At 47.3% G+C, this 15,849-nt stretch overlaps 3 protein-coding genes across 3 annotated transcripts in view; 1 reads left to right on the forward strand and 2 right to left on the reverse strand.

The window, feature by feature from the left end:
• Positions 1–15,849, reverse strand: part of LOC142891736 (uncharacterized) — a 125,199-nt gene that overhangs the window by 46,868 nt on the left and 62,482 nt on the right. The window lies entirely within an intron of this gene.
• On the reverse strand, positions 1,683–5,619 carry LOC142892103 (uncharacterized). The gene is made up of 3 exons (XM_076032156.1): positions 2,808–5,619; positions 2,591–2,717; positions 1,683–1,777 (listed from the first exon to the last, which is right to left on the reverse strand). The coding sequence occupies exons 1-3, from the start codon at positions 5,385–5,387 to the stop codon at positions 1,683–1,685; spliced, it is 2,802 nt and encodes a 933-aa protein (XP_075888271.1). The 5' UTR covers positions 5,388–5,619.
• On the forward strand, positions 6,850–12,626 carry snx19a (sorting nexin 19a). The gene is made up of 12 exons (XM_076031256.1): positions 6,850–7,221; positions 7,664–9,178; positions 9,263–9,401; positions 9,492–9,592; positions 9,663–9,782; positions 9,868–9,980; positions 10,074–10,164; positions 10,258–10,408; positions 11,199–11,322; positions 11,406–11,590; positions 11,692–11,779; positions 12,144–12,626. Exons 2-12 carry the CDS (start codon positions 7,688–7,690, stop codon positions 12,340–12,342), a joined length of 2,802 nt encoding a protein of 933 aa, XP_075887371.1. The 5' UTR covers positions 6,850–7,221; positions 7,664–7,687; the 3' UTR covers positions 12,343–12,626.

The following is a 15,849-nucleotide window of genomic DNA, read 5'->3' on the forward strand; positions in this document are numbered from 1 at the left end:
GTTTGTGTCACCTCCAAACACGTGTTCCTAAAAAAAGGATAAAGACAGCCTTTGTCCCTTTCTCCTCATCCAGACTTTAATTGCCCCGTGACTCTGATAAAGTTCCCATCCCTAACCTTTCTACTTCAAACAGAGCTTCTAGCTTCCTCTCTGTAGTTTCTCGTTTTGTCTTGGATGTTCTGCATTTGCACATCATCCGTTTCTCCTCATGCAGCGAACAGCATTCTGTCCCTGTCTGAATCAAACGGCCTTCCCTGTGCGAGCAGGCGTTGATTTAGCCGTTGCATCCGGCGCATTTCACACTAAGAATAGCAATGACACACATTCCCAGAGCCTTTTCTCTGATAATGAGGTATGCATGATAAGCATTTCCCTTGTGGCTGATTGGCCAGGCACTGCTGACACGCATGCTCCCTATTCAGGTCAGTGAGCTTTTGAGTGTAAATGTTACATTACGTTATGGGGTCACACAGGCTAGGCTGATGGTGATCCGCTATGAATAGTAAGAAATAAGTATATTAAAATATTAAAGAAATATATATTTTAAATTTTCTTATTTTCCTTTATACATATATATATATATATATATATATATATATATATATATATATATATATATATATATATATATATATATATATATATATATATATATTATATGCATATGGGGCAAGGTTTTAGTATATGCTAACAGACACATGGAACATGGAAAACAAGATATAACTCAAAAATTGCCATCTCATAATATTAGATAGTCTTCATTTTTGTTTTGTTTTTATTGATTAAATAGGAAACAGAACAACACAGAGGAGACTATACACAGATATCTCTCTCTCTCGTCTGAGTATAAGTGGCTATAAGGGTAAAGATGTGCCAGTTCACCAGCCGGAGATCTCATCTCACCAACCGCGTGTGCCATTCACAATGGCTGTCGTCCATTTAAAACAAAGGAGTTGTTTTCACGTTTTCCCTCAAAAACCTTTCTCTTCCAGAGCTCACTGTGAGATCAGACTGTGTTACGCTATTTGCAGGCAAACACTGTACAATTCAACATCTTGTTTTCAAAACAACGAAAAGGAGAAAAGTTACAGTAATGGCACATTTTCTGCTACATACATCCAGAGATGTGTGGAATGTAATTTTGGTTGCTCCTGTAGAGCCTTTTCTGGGCCCAAACAAAGAGCTAAAGGGATTTATCAAAGAGAGCTGCTGTGGGTGGAGGGCAAAAAGGAAAAACAGTAAATATTTGACAGTTCCTCCAAAAAACGCAGGGGTAACAAAAGTTTGAAGTCATGTAGAAAAAGGCTGAACAAATTTTGAGAGTCTGCTAGGAAAAGCACCCTTGAAAAGGCACTCGCCTGTGTTGACTTTGCGACCATGTCCCCAGAAGACCTTTAAATCCTGCATATCCACGGTTACCGATGCTGCTGCTGTGTGCTCAGGTGTGGCCCCGAACCTTTCCTGAGTGCGTGTCCACTTGTCTTAGCACCAAACAGCCAGGCTTGTTCCTCTGGCTCCCTGTGGTGGTGTTTTTTGTGCTTGAGTGCTCTCAGACCCTAATATTGTTGCTTGCAGGGTGTGGTAAAGACTTGAAGTACAGAAACGGAATCAAGAAAAAGAGCGGCCTTGAAGTTACACGAGGTCGTAGCCACAGCCGCGACCCGTTAGCTGCTTCAGTAAACTTATTTTCTCATCTGGTAGCTGACACCGGCTGCTGCAGGTTTGGTCACCCTGCGGACGGGAACTTTGGAGACGGGGATCTTGGTGCGAGGAGGTTCTTTAGCGTGAGGGAATTGGCAGGCGAGGTGACTCTGCGCACTGTGTTTCACTGGGATCCTGGAGTCACGCGCAACACTGGCGGCCACTTTTGGTTGATGCGGCAGCTGACTCTCCTCCTGGGTCCGTCTAGGAGTGGGCACGCTTGGCCCACCATCTGTGATGTTTTCTTTGCTCCCTGCGTAATTCGAGTTGAAGCCGGGCGTCTGTTCCTCTCTTTCAGGAGTGGGCGGGTCCTTTCTTAGATCGTCGTGAATGCTTTCTCGTACTGGTAATTTGCTCGTTCTGCCTCCCCCGACGACGGGTATTTTGCTCAGTCCTGTTGTCTTTGTCTGAGGTGCTGTCCTTTTCTCTTTTGTGGGGACCTGGCTGCAAATTTGGGAATCACTGGGGTCTTCCGGTTTGGGGTGTAGCGGCAATTTCCCATCCACTGTTGCCTGCCCGCTCTCTCTCATCTTTGCAGAGGCTGGTGCCTCACTTGGGCAAGAGGCAGGAAGAGGAGAAACAAGAGCAGGGGCAGGGGTTGATGCAAGAGGGGCTTTAGATTGAGAAACTGAGATCTGACCCGGACTAGGAGAGTCTTTGGATACAGATACTGTGCTGAATACTGGGGTGGGGAGGTCCTTAGGTACAGAAATTGGAATGACTGCAGCAGCAGGAGGATCTTTAGATGATATATGAACAGAGACAGGAGGGTCTTTCGATAGAATTTGAATAGGGACAGGTGGATCTTTCAATGAGATCGGGGCTGGGGCAGGAGGATCTTTCGACATCATTTTAGCTGGAGGAGGAGGATCTTTAGAAAGAATATGACCAAGGATGGGGGGCTCTTTAGCTGAGATCTGAGCAGGAACAGGAGGATCTTTACCTACAATCTGGGAAGGGACAGGAGGATCTTTAGTCACAATCTGAGAAGGGACAGGAGGATCTTTAGTCACAATCTGAGAAGGGACAGGAGGATCTTTAGTTATAAGCTGAGAAGGGACAGGAGGATCTTTAGATTGAATTTGAATTTTCAATGAGATCGGGGCTGGGGCAGGAGGATCTGTCGACATCATTTTAGCCGGAGGAGGAGGATCTTTAAATTGAAATTGAGCTGGGACGGGAGGATCTTTAGTTAGAACTTGAACATTGACTGGAGGATCTTTATTTACAATCTGAGCAGGGACGGGAGGATCTTTAGTTAGAATTTTAACTGAAGGTGGATCTTTAGATTGAATTGAAGCAGGGACGGGAGGATCTTTAGCTGCAATCTGAGAAGGAACAGGAGGATCTTTAGCTGCAATCTGAGAAGGAACAGGAAGATCTTTAGTTAGAATTTTAACTGAAGGTGGATCTTTAGATTGAATTGAAGCAGGGACGGGAGGATCTTTAGCTGCAATCTGAGAAAGAACAGGAAGATCTTTAGTTATAATTTGACCTGTGACGGGAGGACTTTTTGATGAGATCTGAGCAGGGACGGGAGGCTCTTTGGTCAGTATTTGAGCAGGGACAGGAGGATCCTTAGGTTGAATTTGAACAGGGACAGGAGGTTCTTTTAGAGCAGAAACTGGTAGCTGTGTCAGAGCAGGTTTAGCTTGTGAAGTCTGAGCCAGAGCAGAAGTAGCGGAGAATGCTGCTGTAGACGGAACAACATTAGTGGTTGTGGCTGGCATCGTCGTGGAAGCAGACATCATCTTATCTCCCGCCAGCAGGCAGCCTGTGTTAATGTCTTTAGGAGGCATTTTACCCATGGAAGCTGAATAAGAGGGTGGAGCAGAAGCAGGAGGGTTAGTTGTAGCTGTGATGGTTGAGGACGGACAAAAGTTTGGAAGAGTCACGGTGGCGGGAGTCGAGGTCTTGCTGAAGTCTGGTAGTGTCGAGGTGGACAGCGGCTTGGATATCGATGCAGACACCGAGGTTAAAGACGAGGAGGGTGCAGTGATTGCCTTGGAGGGAATGACAGGTGCAGGAGTGGGGGGTTTCACGCTAACAGTGCCTGACTGTGCCACTGGGGCTTTAAACTCTCTTGCAGTGAAACTTGTGAAAGGTTTGTAGGATGCATAGGATGCAGACGTTTGTGTGCTCAGACTGCTGCCTGAATACAATTTAGCAGGTGGAGGCTGAGTAAAAGCAACAGAGGTAGGAGGGCTGTGGCTAACTGCTGGAGTTTTAGCTGGTGCGGTGGGCGGAGTAGCTACAGGGATCGGTTTGATGACAGAAGATACGGTTTGAGGGGGGGTTGCAACCCCTGAAGTCAATACGCTAACTGCGGAGGTAGGAGGCGAGCTAATTGAGCTGTGTGTAGGAGCTGTGGTAGTAGTAGCAGAGGCGAAAAAAGCTGTGGATTTGTTTGTCGGCAGGGGGGAAGACTTTGTTGTCAATGGCAGGCCTGCTAGTGTCGGGGGTTTTCCCGCCGTGAGGGCAGGAGCTGCTGCAGCGGCGCCGCTAGAAGAGCCCGAGGATGGAGGAGAAGCGGAGCTCCACTTGTCCGACTGACTCAAAGTGACAGATTTAGGCGAGGCTGTGATGGCGCTGCTCGGTTTGCTGATAGCAGAGGAGGCAGAAGTGGTCGGGGGTGTGAAAGATTTTAGCGGGGCTGTTGTGGCGGTGGCAACAGGGGAGGTTTTTGTCAAAGCGACGCCACCACCGCTGCTGCTGCTGCTGCTGCTCCACGGAACTTTCGGGGGCGAGGAGGCCGAGGGCTTCTTGAAAGGAGACGTGGCACCGACGGGGCTGCTGGCTCTGCCCCACTCTGCCTCCACATCTGCCATGATGTCTCCCCCCGCGATGGAGTCAAAGGTCAGGAGGGAGGAAATGTCTGCCAGCAGGCAGCTCAGGCTGTTGTCGCCGGGCGGCAGCGGCGGTGCCGATGTGGGCAGTGGTGGCGCATGCTCTTTGGTTTTACTCACGTCGCCAGCCGTCGCCTTGGGGGAAGCAGAGTCCGAGGGCGTTGTGGCGGCGCTGCCCTGCACTGGCGAGTTGCTGAGGGCCTCTCTGCTCTCCGTCGTCGGGCTCTGGTCCAGGGAGCGCGGCTGGGACTTGGGGGTGAGCGTCAGGTCCTCTTTGATGATCTCCACGCTGTTGGCACGGGACGACATGAGGAGCGGGCTCGGGGGGGCTTCCTCTTTGTCCTCCTTGTCCTTGGATTTCAACTTCACGTTGCCGAAGAGGCCCTTCAGCCCCCGCCGCTGCCGGGCCACCGGCTGGGACACGGTGTTGACCCGCCGGCTCCCCGTCCCTCTCCGGCCGCCCCTCAGAAGGGACAGGAAGCTGAGGGACTTGGCCGAGCAGGCTGAGGAGATGGAGGGGCGACCCTCGGCCAGGGCTCTCACAGCGTCCTCGCCCAGGGTTTCCTCGTCCGCCTGCTCCATCTCCCCGCGGTCCGCCTCCTGCGCCCTCGCCCTGTCTGCCTCCTGCTCGCCATCAGGTGCGTCGGTCTCGGCAGACACATCTGGCGCTTTGCCCCGGTTAATGGGAGACTTGTTGTTGCCGCCATCGCCTTTGCTTCGAATAGAAAAGATGTTACCTGGCTTCCGCTTGCCAAACAGCTTAAATCCCTTCCTGATTTTTCCGCTCGGCTGGTTCTCACTAGGTGGCGGGGGATCCGCGTTCTCCGTTTGTACATCCATCTTGTCTCTGTGTCTCCTGCCGACGCTGCCGCCTCCCGTTACTTGCCGCTGTGATTATTCCCCAGCCAGCGGTGAGGGCATTTGTATCCAACCTTTATCTGCAGCCTGGATTTAACTCGGCCAGTAGCACTCGCGTCTCTTTCTTTATGTCTGCATCCGATGTCTGTATCCCTCCCTCACTCTGCCTTTCTCATCCAGCCCTTTCTCCTCTATTTCTCCCTCGGAAGCCCCTCCCCTTGCCTCAGTCTTTTTTTTCCCCCGCTCTCCCTGGCCGTTCTCCCCGGTTGCCATGGCAACTGGGGGGTCTAAGCAGCTTTCGTCAGCAATGCAGGGCCAGGGGCTGTCATCTACCCACCCAGAGCACAGCCCTCCTTTCCTCTCCTGTCTGATGACTCTGTTTACATAAAGAGCGAAGACAAACATTCTATTATTGGGGGAAATTTTGAATTCCAAATGATCTGGCATTACATAAAAGCCTTAGCCAGATTAATGCGGGATACTGATGCGGGTGTATGAGTAATCTTTTAATGGAAAAGATTTGCCTGTATTTTAAGTAATCTCATTTTATTCACAGCTGTGGTGACACAGAAACATATGCCATGTCTGATCTAGAATTTAAAGAGCTGTACTTCCGATAAGAAATTTAATTACCTGCATATCGTACTACTAAAAATGGGAAATATTCCCAACAATAATTACTCTGATAAAATAAAAACAAAATGTGATGTGATGTGTTAATGCAATGTGTTCAATCTCAGTTTGGTTTTAAGTTCCAAACACACTCAACATCTGTGAAACAGTCCTGCCACTAAGACCGATTGCATAATCAGAGGCCAATGGATTTCATTTAAGTTCCCCAGCACAACAACACCAGCTGAATCATGTGACTTAACATTGTGGGGAGTCCAACGCAACGCATCTAAATGCACGAAAACCTGATTATCTCAGAGGTTAAAGAGGAATTATTTCTCAAACTCATCAATAAACTGATAATAAATATATTTTCATTAACTCAATATCATGGTTGCAGCTTATGCAAATACTGAAACTGGCGATAGTCTATTTTGATTTCATTTTGTAACATGTGTGACTTGTCATGCTTTTTGCTGCCAGGTTTTTTTTGTTTTGTTTTGTTTTTTGTTTTTTTGTTTTTTCGGGGAGGTACCTTTGTGATAGACCAAACACGGCCTCTTGTGGTCGTACAGGGAACAACAACGTGGCACAGTTTGGCCACGAAACTGTTCTAAAAAAAAAAAGAAAAAAAAAAAAAAGGTCTGTATCCCAAAATAAAGCTGCTGTCTCATCCACATGGTCCTTTGTGCCAAAAGAGTCTGAGAAATGGGTCACCTCTCTCCGAACAAACCCTGCTGTTCAAAACTTTTGAAGATTTAAAGATACAATCACGCTGGCACGGAGTTTGAGCATGCTTGAACAAAATCACACAATAAAGATTTCAGTACAAGCTTGTGAATGAATCTTAGTTTTAGCCTCATAAACATCATTTAAAAAATAGCATAGGTAGCATTGTAATATATATCGATGATATGAGCATTATTTATTCATGAACTCTTCTTCAGATCGTCTATTTATTCCACTACTTATCTGGACTGACAAGTCATTTAAACAGCGTTTATCTGAGAGCAGCTCTACTCTCGTGCTATGGTTCCTTGCTGGCAGGTCAAACGGACACCTTCAGCTGATTAGCTCTCCATATGGGCCATGACTGGCGTACTGATCCAGATAATCTTTGCTGAGGGATTAGAGCAATGCCCAGGAGGAGAAGGATGTCACACGGTGCCGCTACTCTGACTATGAAGCCGATGCAGTCGTTCAGGTAACGTCTGCTTACTTTTTTTCATGACACATACTCTCAGGGTATTTCCAGATCGAGGCTTGTAGACGGTCGGATAGCATGTGCCAAAATGTAGGACAATGTCAACACCTGAGCCCTTGGATGGGGGAGGTGTGTATCTACTGCAGAGTTGCTAGATGAATGTCTAATATGCAGTGTTGAACTTTTGAAATACACCTTTACCTATGGCCAAAGTTTGCTGTTTAAATTCTAATAATGCCATCAGACACTGACTTTGATAAGACACATCAGTCATAATCAATATGGAATATTTGTGTAATGATTTTAAGCATTCTCATGTCTAAGGTGGGCAACTTGTTTACTTTCATAGTCATAATTTGCTGTATTGTGAAACATTAAACGTGTACGTAAACACAATTGTGTCCTTTCTGAGGGAATGATGGCAATTCTTCCTCCTCGACAGCACACACCAGAGCAGCTGAGTGCGATGCCTTGTGCAAAGAGCCTGACCCAATGGACTCTGTCAGACATACTGGGCCAGCGGAGGTTGCTGGGGTTCGGGGCTCTGCTGGCATGGCTGGTCCTCTTCCATCTCCTCGTCAACGTCTGGCTCTTGTGCATCTTCACCAGCCTCTTGGTGGTTCTCGGGGGCTGGCTGGGCTCCCGCGCCTTGCTGGACGCAAACAGCCTCCTTCACCTGGAACACTTCTTGCCTCTCGGCAAAGTCAACCCCCCTCTAAACTCACCTGAGCACGAGTGGAGGCTCAACCACGAGATCCACAGCGCCGTCCACAAAGCCGTGCGGGACTTTGTGTCCTCCTGGTACCGCACCCTGCTGCCAGGCGTGGAGGGCGAGTTTGAACGGGCCGTGTGCGGCTCCATGCTGGACTCGGTGATGGAGCTGAAGGAGCGTGCACAGCGTGTGGACATCAAAGCCCTGGTCCAGCGGCTGCTGGAGCTCTATGGCTGCCACCTGCAGAGCTACATGACGGCAAGACACATCCAGTCGACGCAAAAGGAGACAATAAGCCTGTGGAAGCTCTACAGTGAAGTAGACACCCCTCACGCTGCTGTCAGCAGTGCGACCAGGGAGCTAAACTACTGCAGAGGTCTTGTCAACCTGGTTTTACGCGTGCTGGTTCCATACCCACAGATGGAAACCAGGACCGGAGGTTACATGGTGACGGAGCTCATCACCTGTAATGTCCTGTTGCCGCTCATCGGCAGGGTGTCCGACCCTGATTGGCTGAACCAGACCATCGTCGACGTCATCACCAGGTCCAAGGAACCACGAGAGCTCGGTGTGGATGAGCTCCCGGCAGCCGCACTCTACGCATGTCAGATCCAGCAGGAGTCTTGGGCCACGTGCCAGTCGCTCTCTTCGTCCGACCAAGATGGCCTCAACAGCAAGAGCAGCCCCGAAGCAGATGATGGGCTGAGCCAAGGTTCGCTGTGCGAGAGGGATTCCTCGCAGAGCAGCGTGGCCAGCCTGCTGTCTGCCGGGAAAGCCGAGGACTGCCGCGCAGGTTTGCTCACACCGTGCAAAGTGAACTGCTGCTCACTCGCACCTGGCCATCTCTCATTCTCATCGGAGTCCCAAATGGTTTCGGTGGAATCCCTGATAAACTCGGACTCGGACGACAACCTGACGAGGAGATTTTGCGACTGCGGTCACCCGAAAAACTTCTGCAGCATGATCACAGCAAGTGACGAGGAGGCCTTTGGATGCTTTGGTCCTCTGAAAAATCTTGGGCCGAAGGCTATGGCCCCAGAGGACTTCCTCTGGCCGGCAGGTATAGGGCAGGAGAAACCTGCGAGCCCTCCGAAAACACATCTGAGACTTAGTCCCTGCAACTTTGACACAGCCAGCGACCATGTTGCAGCTGGCACAATTCAAAATGTGCAAATTTCTGGTACCATCACGGCAATGGAGCAGCGTGCCTCGGGCATACACCCTTACACTCTCTACACTGTAAAGGTAACGTCTGCTCCTGCTTCATGACATGTCTGATTAATGTGCAAAAGAGCAAATGTGCCATCCCCTCCGCTCTCTGTTTCACAGTTTGAGACAGTAGGCGAAGCAGAAAACAGCGGCACTCTGCAAACGGCGTCCTGTCACACTGTCAACCGCAGGTACAGCGAGTTCCTCAACTTGCAAACGCGCCTGGAGGACAATCCTGAAGTCAAAAGAGTGATAAAGAGTAAGGATGCTCGCTTTCCTGAAACTGAGCAAGCGGATGATGCAACGGAAAAAAATGCATGAGAAACAAACGTACTGTTTTGAATTTTAGACGTCAAAGGCCCAAAGAAAATGTTCCCTGACCTCCCATTTGGCAACGCGGACGGTGACAAAGTCGAAGCCCGCAAAGGCCAACTGGATTCATTCCTTAAAGTAGGTAATGCATTCTTTCCACGAGTAATTTCTTTCATTCTGCTATTTGATTGGGGGAATTTTGCTTTAGCAACTGAGCAGCATCCCAGAGACCTCCAACAGCGAGGACATGCAGGAGTTCCTGGCACTCAACTCTGATGCGTGCACATATTTTGGCAGGAAGCCTTGTGGCAAGTCACGGATCGATAAGGTGGGAGAGAACACAGTGCTCATAGGGCCAAGGCTAAAGGGGGCATTGCAATAAAACATTGTCTTTGTGTTGACATCTTCTCAAGATGGTGGAAAATGCTTTGGACACGCTGAAGACAGCTTTTCCTAATCCCGAACACCTCAGTCCCATGGAGGAGTATGAGTCTGATGGAAGAGCCATGGACAGCAGGAAGTACAGGTGACAGCTTCGGATGAGGCAGCAAATGAATCTCTTTGCACTCATTTTCTGTTCTTTGGCATCATGTGGTGTGTCTGCGTCTCCTTCCACCAGGAGGCTGATGTTCCCCAGCAAAATCACCCCATCCCTCAATATTCCTGACCTGCATCCCAAGGTGACATACTGCTTCAGTGAGGGCAGCGCCGTAAGTTAACATCTCGCATTCGACCGTCCTGTCCCCAGCAAACGTGTTCAAGAGACATGTTAACCCATCTGCTTCTCCAAATGTGGGTTTTAGGTCCTCAATGGCATGACACTGTCTGGTCTGGAGCACTTTGTGAGGAAGCAGGAAAGACTTCTGTGCGAGCCGAACGGCAAAGAGGCAGCTAAGATGAGCAGTGTGCGGACGGCTGCAGAGAGGAGGACGTCAGGGAAGACACACGGGACTGGTGTGAGTGAGACACGTCTCTGCATTGACTCTTACATGTATTGTAACACAACACCAAGCGAATTCTCAAAACTCAGCTTATGTACCTGGTTACTCCTGCTTGCTGTTATGATATATTATTACATAATTATAATAAATGAGCGTAAAACATGGTGTCGCCTGAGAGCAGCATCACTTTACTGTCTCTATTCTACAATTTCACTGTTTTCTATGTATTATATTGCAAAATATGTATGTACAAATGCTGCGATGAACTGGCGACTTGTCCAGGGTGTCACCCTGCCTTCGCCCTAAGACAGCTGGGATAGGCTCCAGCAGACCCCTGTGACCCTGAGCTCAGGAATAAGCGGGTATAGAAGATGAATGAATGAATGTATGTACAAATGTTCAGCTGTTGCCGGTAGAGCTGTTTTCAGACACAATCCTCTCTTTCTTCCCATTTGAAAGCATCACCTTTGACCAGGTACAATTGCAATTGCATTATGTGTCCCAATTTCCCAGGTGAAATCAGTTCATGCGTAACATTTGTTTGGTGGATTTAAAGACAGATTAGATATGTTTTTGACTCCGTTTTTTGAGCTGTATTGGATGACTCATCAAACGAAATCCAAGAACTTAAGTAAAAAATTTCACTGACTTTATAATCTATTTATTACTGCTTCTTGTGATAAATGAGGGTAATTGTGCACTAATGGAGCCTCACCACTTGAGGGCAGCACAGCCTTTTGAGTCCAGAACTTTCAATAGACCTGGGTATTATGTGTTTTCAGCTGACATTGTGTTTGCTGCAGACACCGCTCTGGCAGACGTCGCCCTGAACATCTTGTGTTTGCTGATGAAGGACCAGTGGAGCTGGCTATGCACGGAGAACATCCAGAAAACCATCAGACTCCTCTTTGGCACCTTCATTGAGAGGTAGGAGTTGAATGGAGTCCCTGCACAGTGACACTGGGAAAACAGACAGCAGCTGATCCCTGACTGGAATAATTCTGTCTCAGATGGTTGGAGGTGGGAGTTGCCCACCTCACCAGCGCCCCCTGCTGGGTGATTTATCTTCAAGTGCTGCAGGAGGCTGTGTGGCCTGGCGGAACACTGCCTGCCCAACCCCGGGCAGAGCGCAGTGCATCGGAGAGAGAGGACACCAAGAAGCAGTGTTTGAACTGTCTGATGAAGCTGATTCCAGGTGGGTGGCACCTCAGTCAGATAACAGAGTTTGGAAAGTTGGAAAATGAAATTTATTGTTAGAACAAATATGAATATGCATATATGCATATGTCTATGCAGAGCTCATCACTGACCTGTTGGGAAGCGAGAAGTACAGACTGAGCTTGGAGATGATGCTGGAGTCGTTACAGGACCATCAGATAAACAAGTGAGTCAAGATCAGATTCAGAGGCAAGACATGTATGGAGGACATTTCATTCTAAAACAGGTCATACCTCAACATCATACCTGATAATACAAAAAAAAAAAAAATAGATTTAGAAAAAAAAAACTGTCTTCCTTCGGCCACACAGCTGGTCCTGATTGCAAAAGTGTCTTTGTTGTATACCAGTGCCGTGACCTGTCAGCCTTTATCAGTAGAACAGTAAATGACAAGAACTAATATTGTAATAACAACCTAGTCCAAAAGCATAGTGTACACAGCTGCTCTATTAAAGGTAACGGTTCTACATGCACCTGTATCCTTGTTTATTGCTCGACAAACAAAGCTTTGTTTATAATTTCTCGTGCAGGCATCTGATCTTCTGCATCTGTGACCTGCTGCTGGAGTTCCTGATCCCCGAGTCGTGTGACGAGGCCTTCCAGAGCTCCCTGCTGCAGAGCATGGCCGGAGATGCAGAGAGGGAGCCGCGGCGCCGAAGATCAGCCCGCTACTCTGCTGCTTCACAGTCAGAGGCAGCAGGCGACCCGTACGCAAGATGTAGACTATAGTAAACAGGATACAGTGAACAGTGCACTATAATACACTGCAGCAATCAGGGAAACCAGTCAGCAAATTTCAACTTTTAATGTCGAGCGAGCAGTTTATAATTACTGAGGAACATCTGCTGCTCCGTGCACCTGTGTTGCTTCATTTTGAACTAATGAGGCATTAATAAATGGGGAATAAGGGAACAATAAATATAACCTGATAGTTGCATTTGTTCCTCCGTTTTATATACAAGGCATTGTTGAATATAATGTTTAAAGAGCATGATCATTTTAAATTTTTATGTACATTTTCTTTTTCTTTCTAATAAATAACTCTTAACAAACTCAAAATTATACTCAATTTGTTTTGTTTTACTGCAAGCTCGTATTTTTATTGTCATGATTCAGTGTTTTTGGACACTTGGACATTGTGTGGTTGCCATGGTGGAGTTTGGGAGTAAAGAAAAGCTCTTATTTTAAATGGGTTTATTAATGGACCTTCAAAATGTGAAGCATTACATCTTGAAGGTCTGACGTCTTTGAAGTCTTCTGCACGGAGAGTTCAAACACAACGCTCGGCTTGTCTCTTCAAAATGCAGTTTGTGGTGTGAAGAGAGAGCCGGCAGCGTTGTGAGCTTTTGGGACGTACCTGAAAACACAAGGCAAGGAAAACAATGGTGAGGCACGTGTTCTCCAGTCTGACTCTGCTGACGCTGTTTTCAAGTTTCAGAGGGATTTCGTGAATATGACCTGAGGACCATTAAGCCCGACTCACTTCCTTTCTCATGACATCATGGGCTGATCCTGGCAGGCTCCGTCCTCCTGTGTCATGCTTTGAGATTTCACTGGCAGCCGGAGGAGACTAAACACTAACGCCGCATTGACGGTGGCCACATACGTCTCAGACTCAAAGCAGCTGCGCAATCACCCCTCAAACCCCCACCAATGAAAAAAAAAAAAAAAAAAGAAATATCCCAATGAGACAAACAGCGGTGAAGTTTCACAACTGACGTCTGACTGTCATGTGAGCTCCACTGACCCTGGAACCAGCGCGTCAGAACCAAACACTTTAACTGTGTCAGAGAAATACAAACATAATTAAAGTTGTTGTTCGCTCGAGGCATCGCAGCGCCGTGACATTAGAAAGACTGGATGTGGAAACATGGTAGTAAGAGGCCAGACTCAGCTCTTTATGCCCCCCCCAGGTCATATTAATAACGCTGGGAATTCCCTGACTTCTCCTCTAGTGCCATTATGGGGCCAAAATAATAATTTGCCCATAGTAGCTCATAACTAAACAGCTGCGAAACAAATGGAACTTAGCTGTGCTTACTGGTTAATACCATTAGCAAATGTTGGCATGCGAGGCAGGAAGCACGGTGGGGTGGTGGTTGGCCACGGAGCCTTTCTTGGACTTGATACTGCTGGGTTTTTCATCCCTGTGCAGCGCTGATAATTGTTTATTGATTCATTTTTCATATTTAATGGGATATTAATTATTTGTTTTCAACATCCCAGGTGTGTTATATTCACAGGGGCCAACACACTTGCCATGCAATCTCTTAATAAAACAATCAATAGTAAAACTTGTTTGTCAAATTATTTCACCTCATCCTGTCACTGTAGAGAACTGATCTGTTGCACCAAGACATCTAGACCGTAACTCCTGATGGCTCCTCAGTGCTCCGGCTGAAAGGAGCCCTGAACACAAACACGTGTCATGTTTGAGACACCGGCCAGAGACGACACTTTGCTCACCGACCACAGCGAGTGCACACTTGGGCCACGTCAGTCCAACAAAAGCAGCCCAGCAGCTGAAGCATCATTAAGAGAGATTTATGGGGGAATTCCGTCCTGCAAAGATGAACATTCGTACACACACTCTTTGCACACAATCTCACAGATGTAGCCAGTATCAGGTTCACTACTGTGTGTGTGTGTGTGTGTGTGTGTGTGTGTGTGTGTGTGTGTGTGTGTGTGTGTGTGTGTGAGGAACTGTTTCAATAGTGTGTGCAGATCACCAGTTGTTTGAGGGTTGTTTTACTTGAGAGTGAGATTCTTTCTGTCTCCATATCTTGAAGAGTTTGCAACAAAAGCTCCAAATTTCAAACTACAAATTTGCGTTTGTTTGTAGTTTGCCACTATGAGTGTCATGCTCGGCACTCGTGTCCATACCTTTTTCTTCGATCACCACAATTAGCTGTGACTGAGAAATATGACTCAGTCGTCTGCATAAGTGAGGAGGCGACAGTGTCTGGACTGTCTGGGGGTGAAGATGCCACTGATCCTTTTTCCCCTCCTCCTGATCCAGCAACAATGTTGCAATCAGACTGTGACACAGAAGGACAACGGTACCTCCTGCCTTCACGTTGCCTGGCCAGTCATTCCAGCCCATGACCTTTGGATGGAGCGTGTCTGGTTTCTTTTAGCAGCAGATGTGCAGTGGGGCCCTTGAGAAACTGCAGCACCCCGCCTCGGTGCCCCACTTCCATCTATTTACAAAGGAAAAACACAATTGAACACATTGTGAGCAAAACAGTGCATTTCAGCGGCAATAAATGTATCCACTCTCATTGTTTTCTCCGTCCATCCTTATGAGCCACAGATTACCGATAACCAGAAGGGATGCCTGGGCTACAGTAGGTGCAACGTCAGACCCATCACTCACTCTGTGTTCTACTAACTGTCGTCCTCTAATGACTCATGACCCGTGGACAAGTTCCTGGCCAGTTTGTGGGGTCGGGGTGATGTATTTAGGCTTCTCTCAGTGATTGCTGGTGTTATTACACAATTTACTAGTTGTTCAGCAAAACATACAGTGGACTTGCAGAATTGCAACACCCGAAAAAAATATATATATCAATTTGATGGCAGCAGAAATTTCACTGTTATAATGTCGTAGCTTCCAGCAGAAAACACAGGTTTTTCACAGCATGCAATGATGTAGTCAGCATGAACAGCTTTTAAGGAAAGAAATATGATTCATATGATTAAAAATGCCAAAACAAATCCAGACTTTTATTACATTCATATTATTTTGTTACTGTTTGCAACTTTGCTGAGTTGAAATAGAGGTTCAGTTCAGCATGTTCTAATTCTGCGGTTTCCGTGTCATGACAGGGTGGGCCTTGTATATCAAATGGATATCAACTTTCTTCTCTGAAATAATTCAAGTTCACTCACTGAACTGAAAAATGAAGTGAACAAAGTCATTTTATGGGAGTTATAGCACATCCAACAAGCTGTGTTCAAACCATCTGAGTCACCTTCTGAACACTGGTGGAAACATTTCTTATCTGTTCCCCTACTTCAGGTTTGCGCACATCCTGTGCTGTTTTTTTAAGGTTTGATAAATCACAATTGTGAAAGGACTGAATTTCCATGGAGCGATTTTATGTGTTTTTGAAGTTGCTCCAAAGAGGGAAGTGGACATTCTGAATTGATGTTCAGAGTTCTGGCAAGTTCACTTCCAGTGCAGCGGCTGAACCGGCTGTCATTGCCGCTAGGTGAAGGCAACGTATGTGTGTT

Source organism: Nelusetta ayraudi, unplaced genomic scaffold, assembly GCF_046127955.1.
Source record: "Nelusetta ayraudi isolate G7.1 ecotype Tasmania unplaced genomic scaffold, CSIRO-AGI_Nayr_v1 ptg000033l, whole genome shotgun sequence".
Taxonomy (NCBI): domain Eukaryota; kingdom Metazoa; phylum Chordata; class Actinopteri; order Tetraodontiformes; family Monacanthidae; genus Nelusetta; species Nelusetta ayraudi.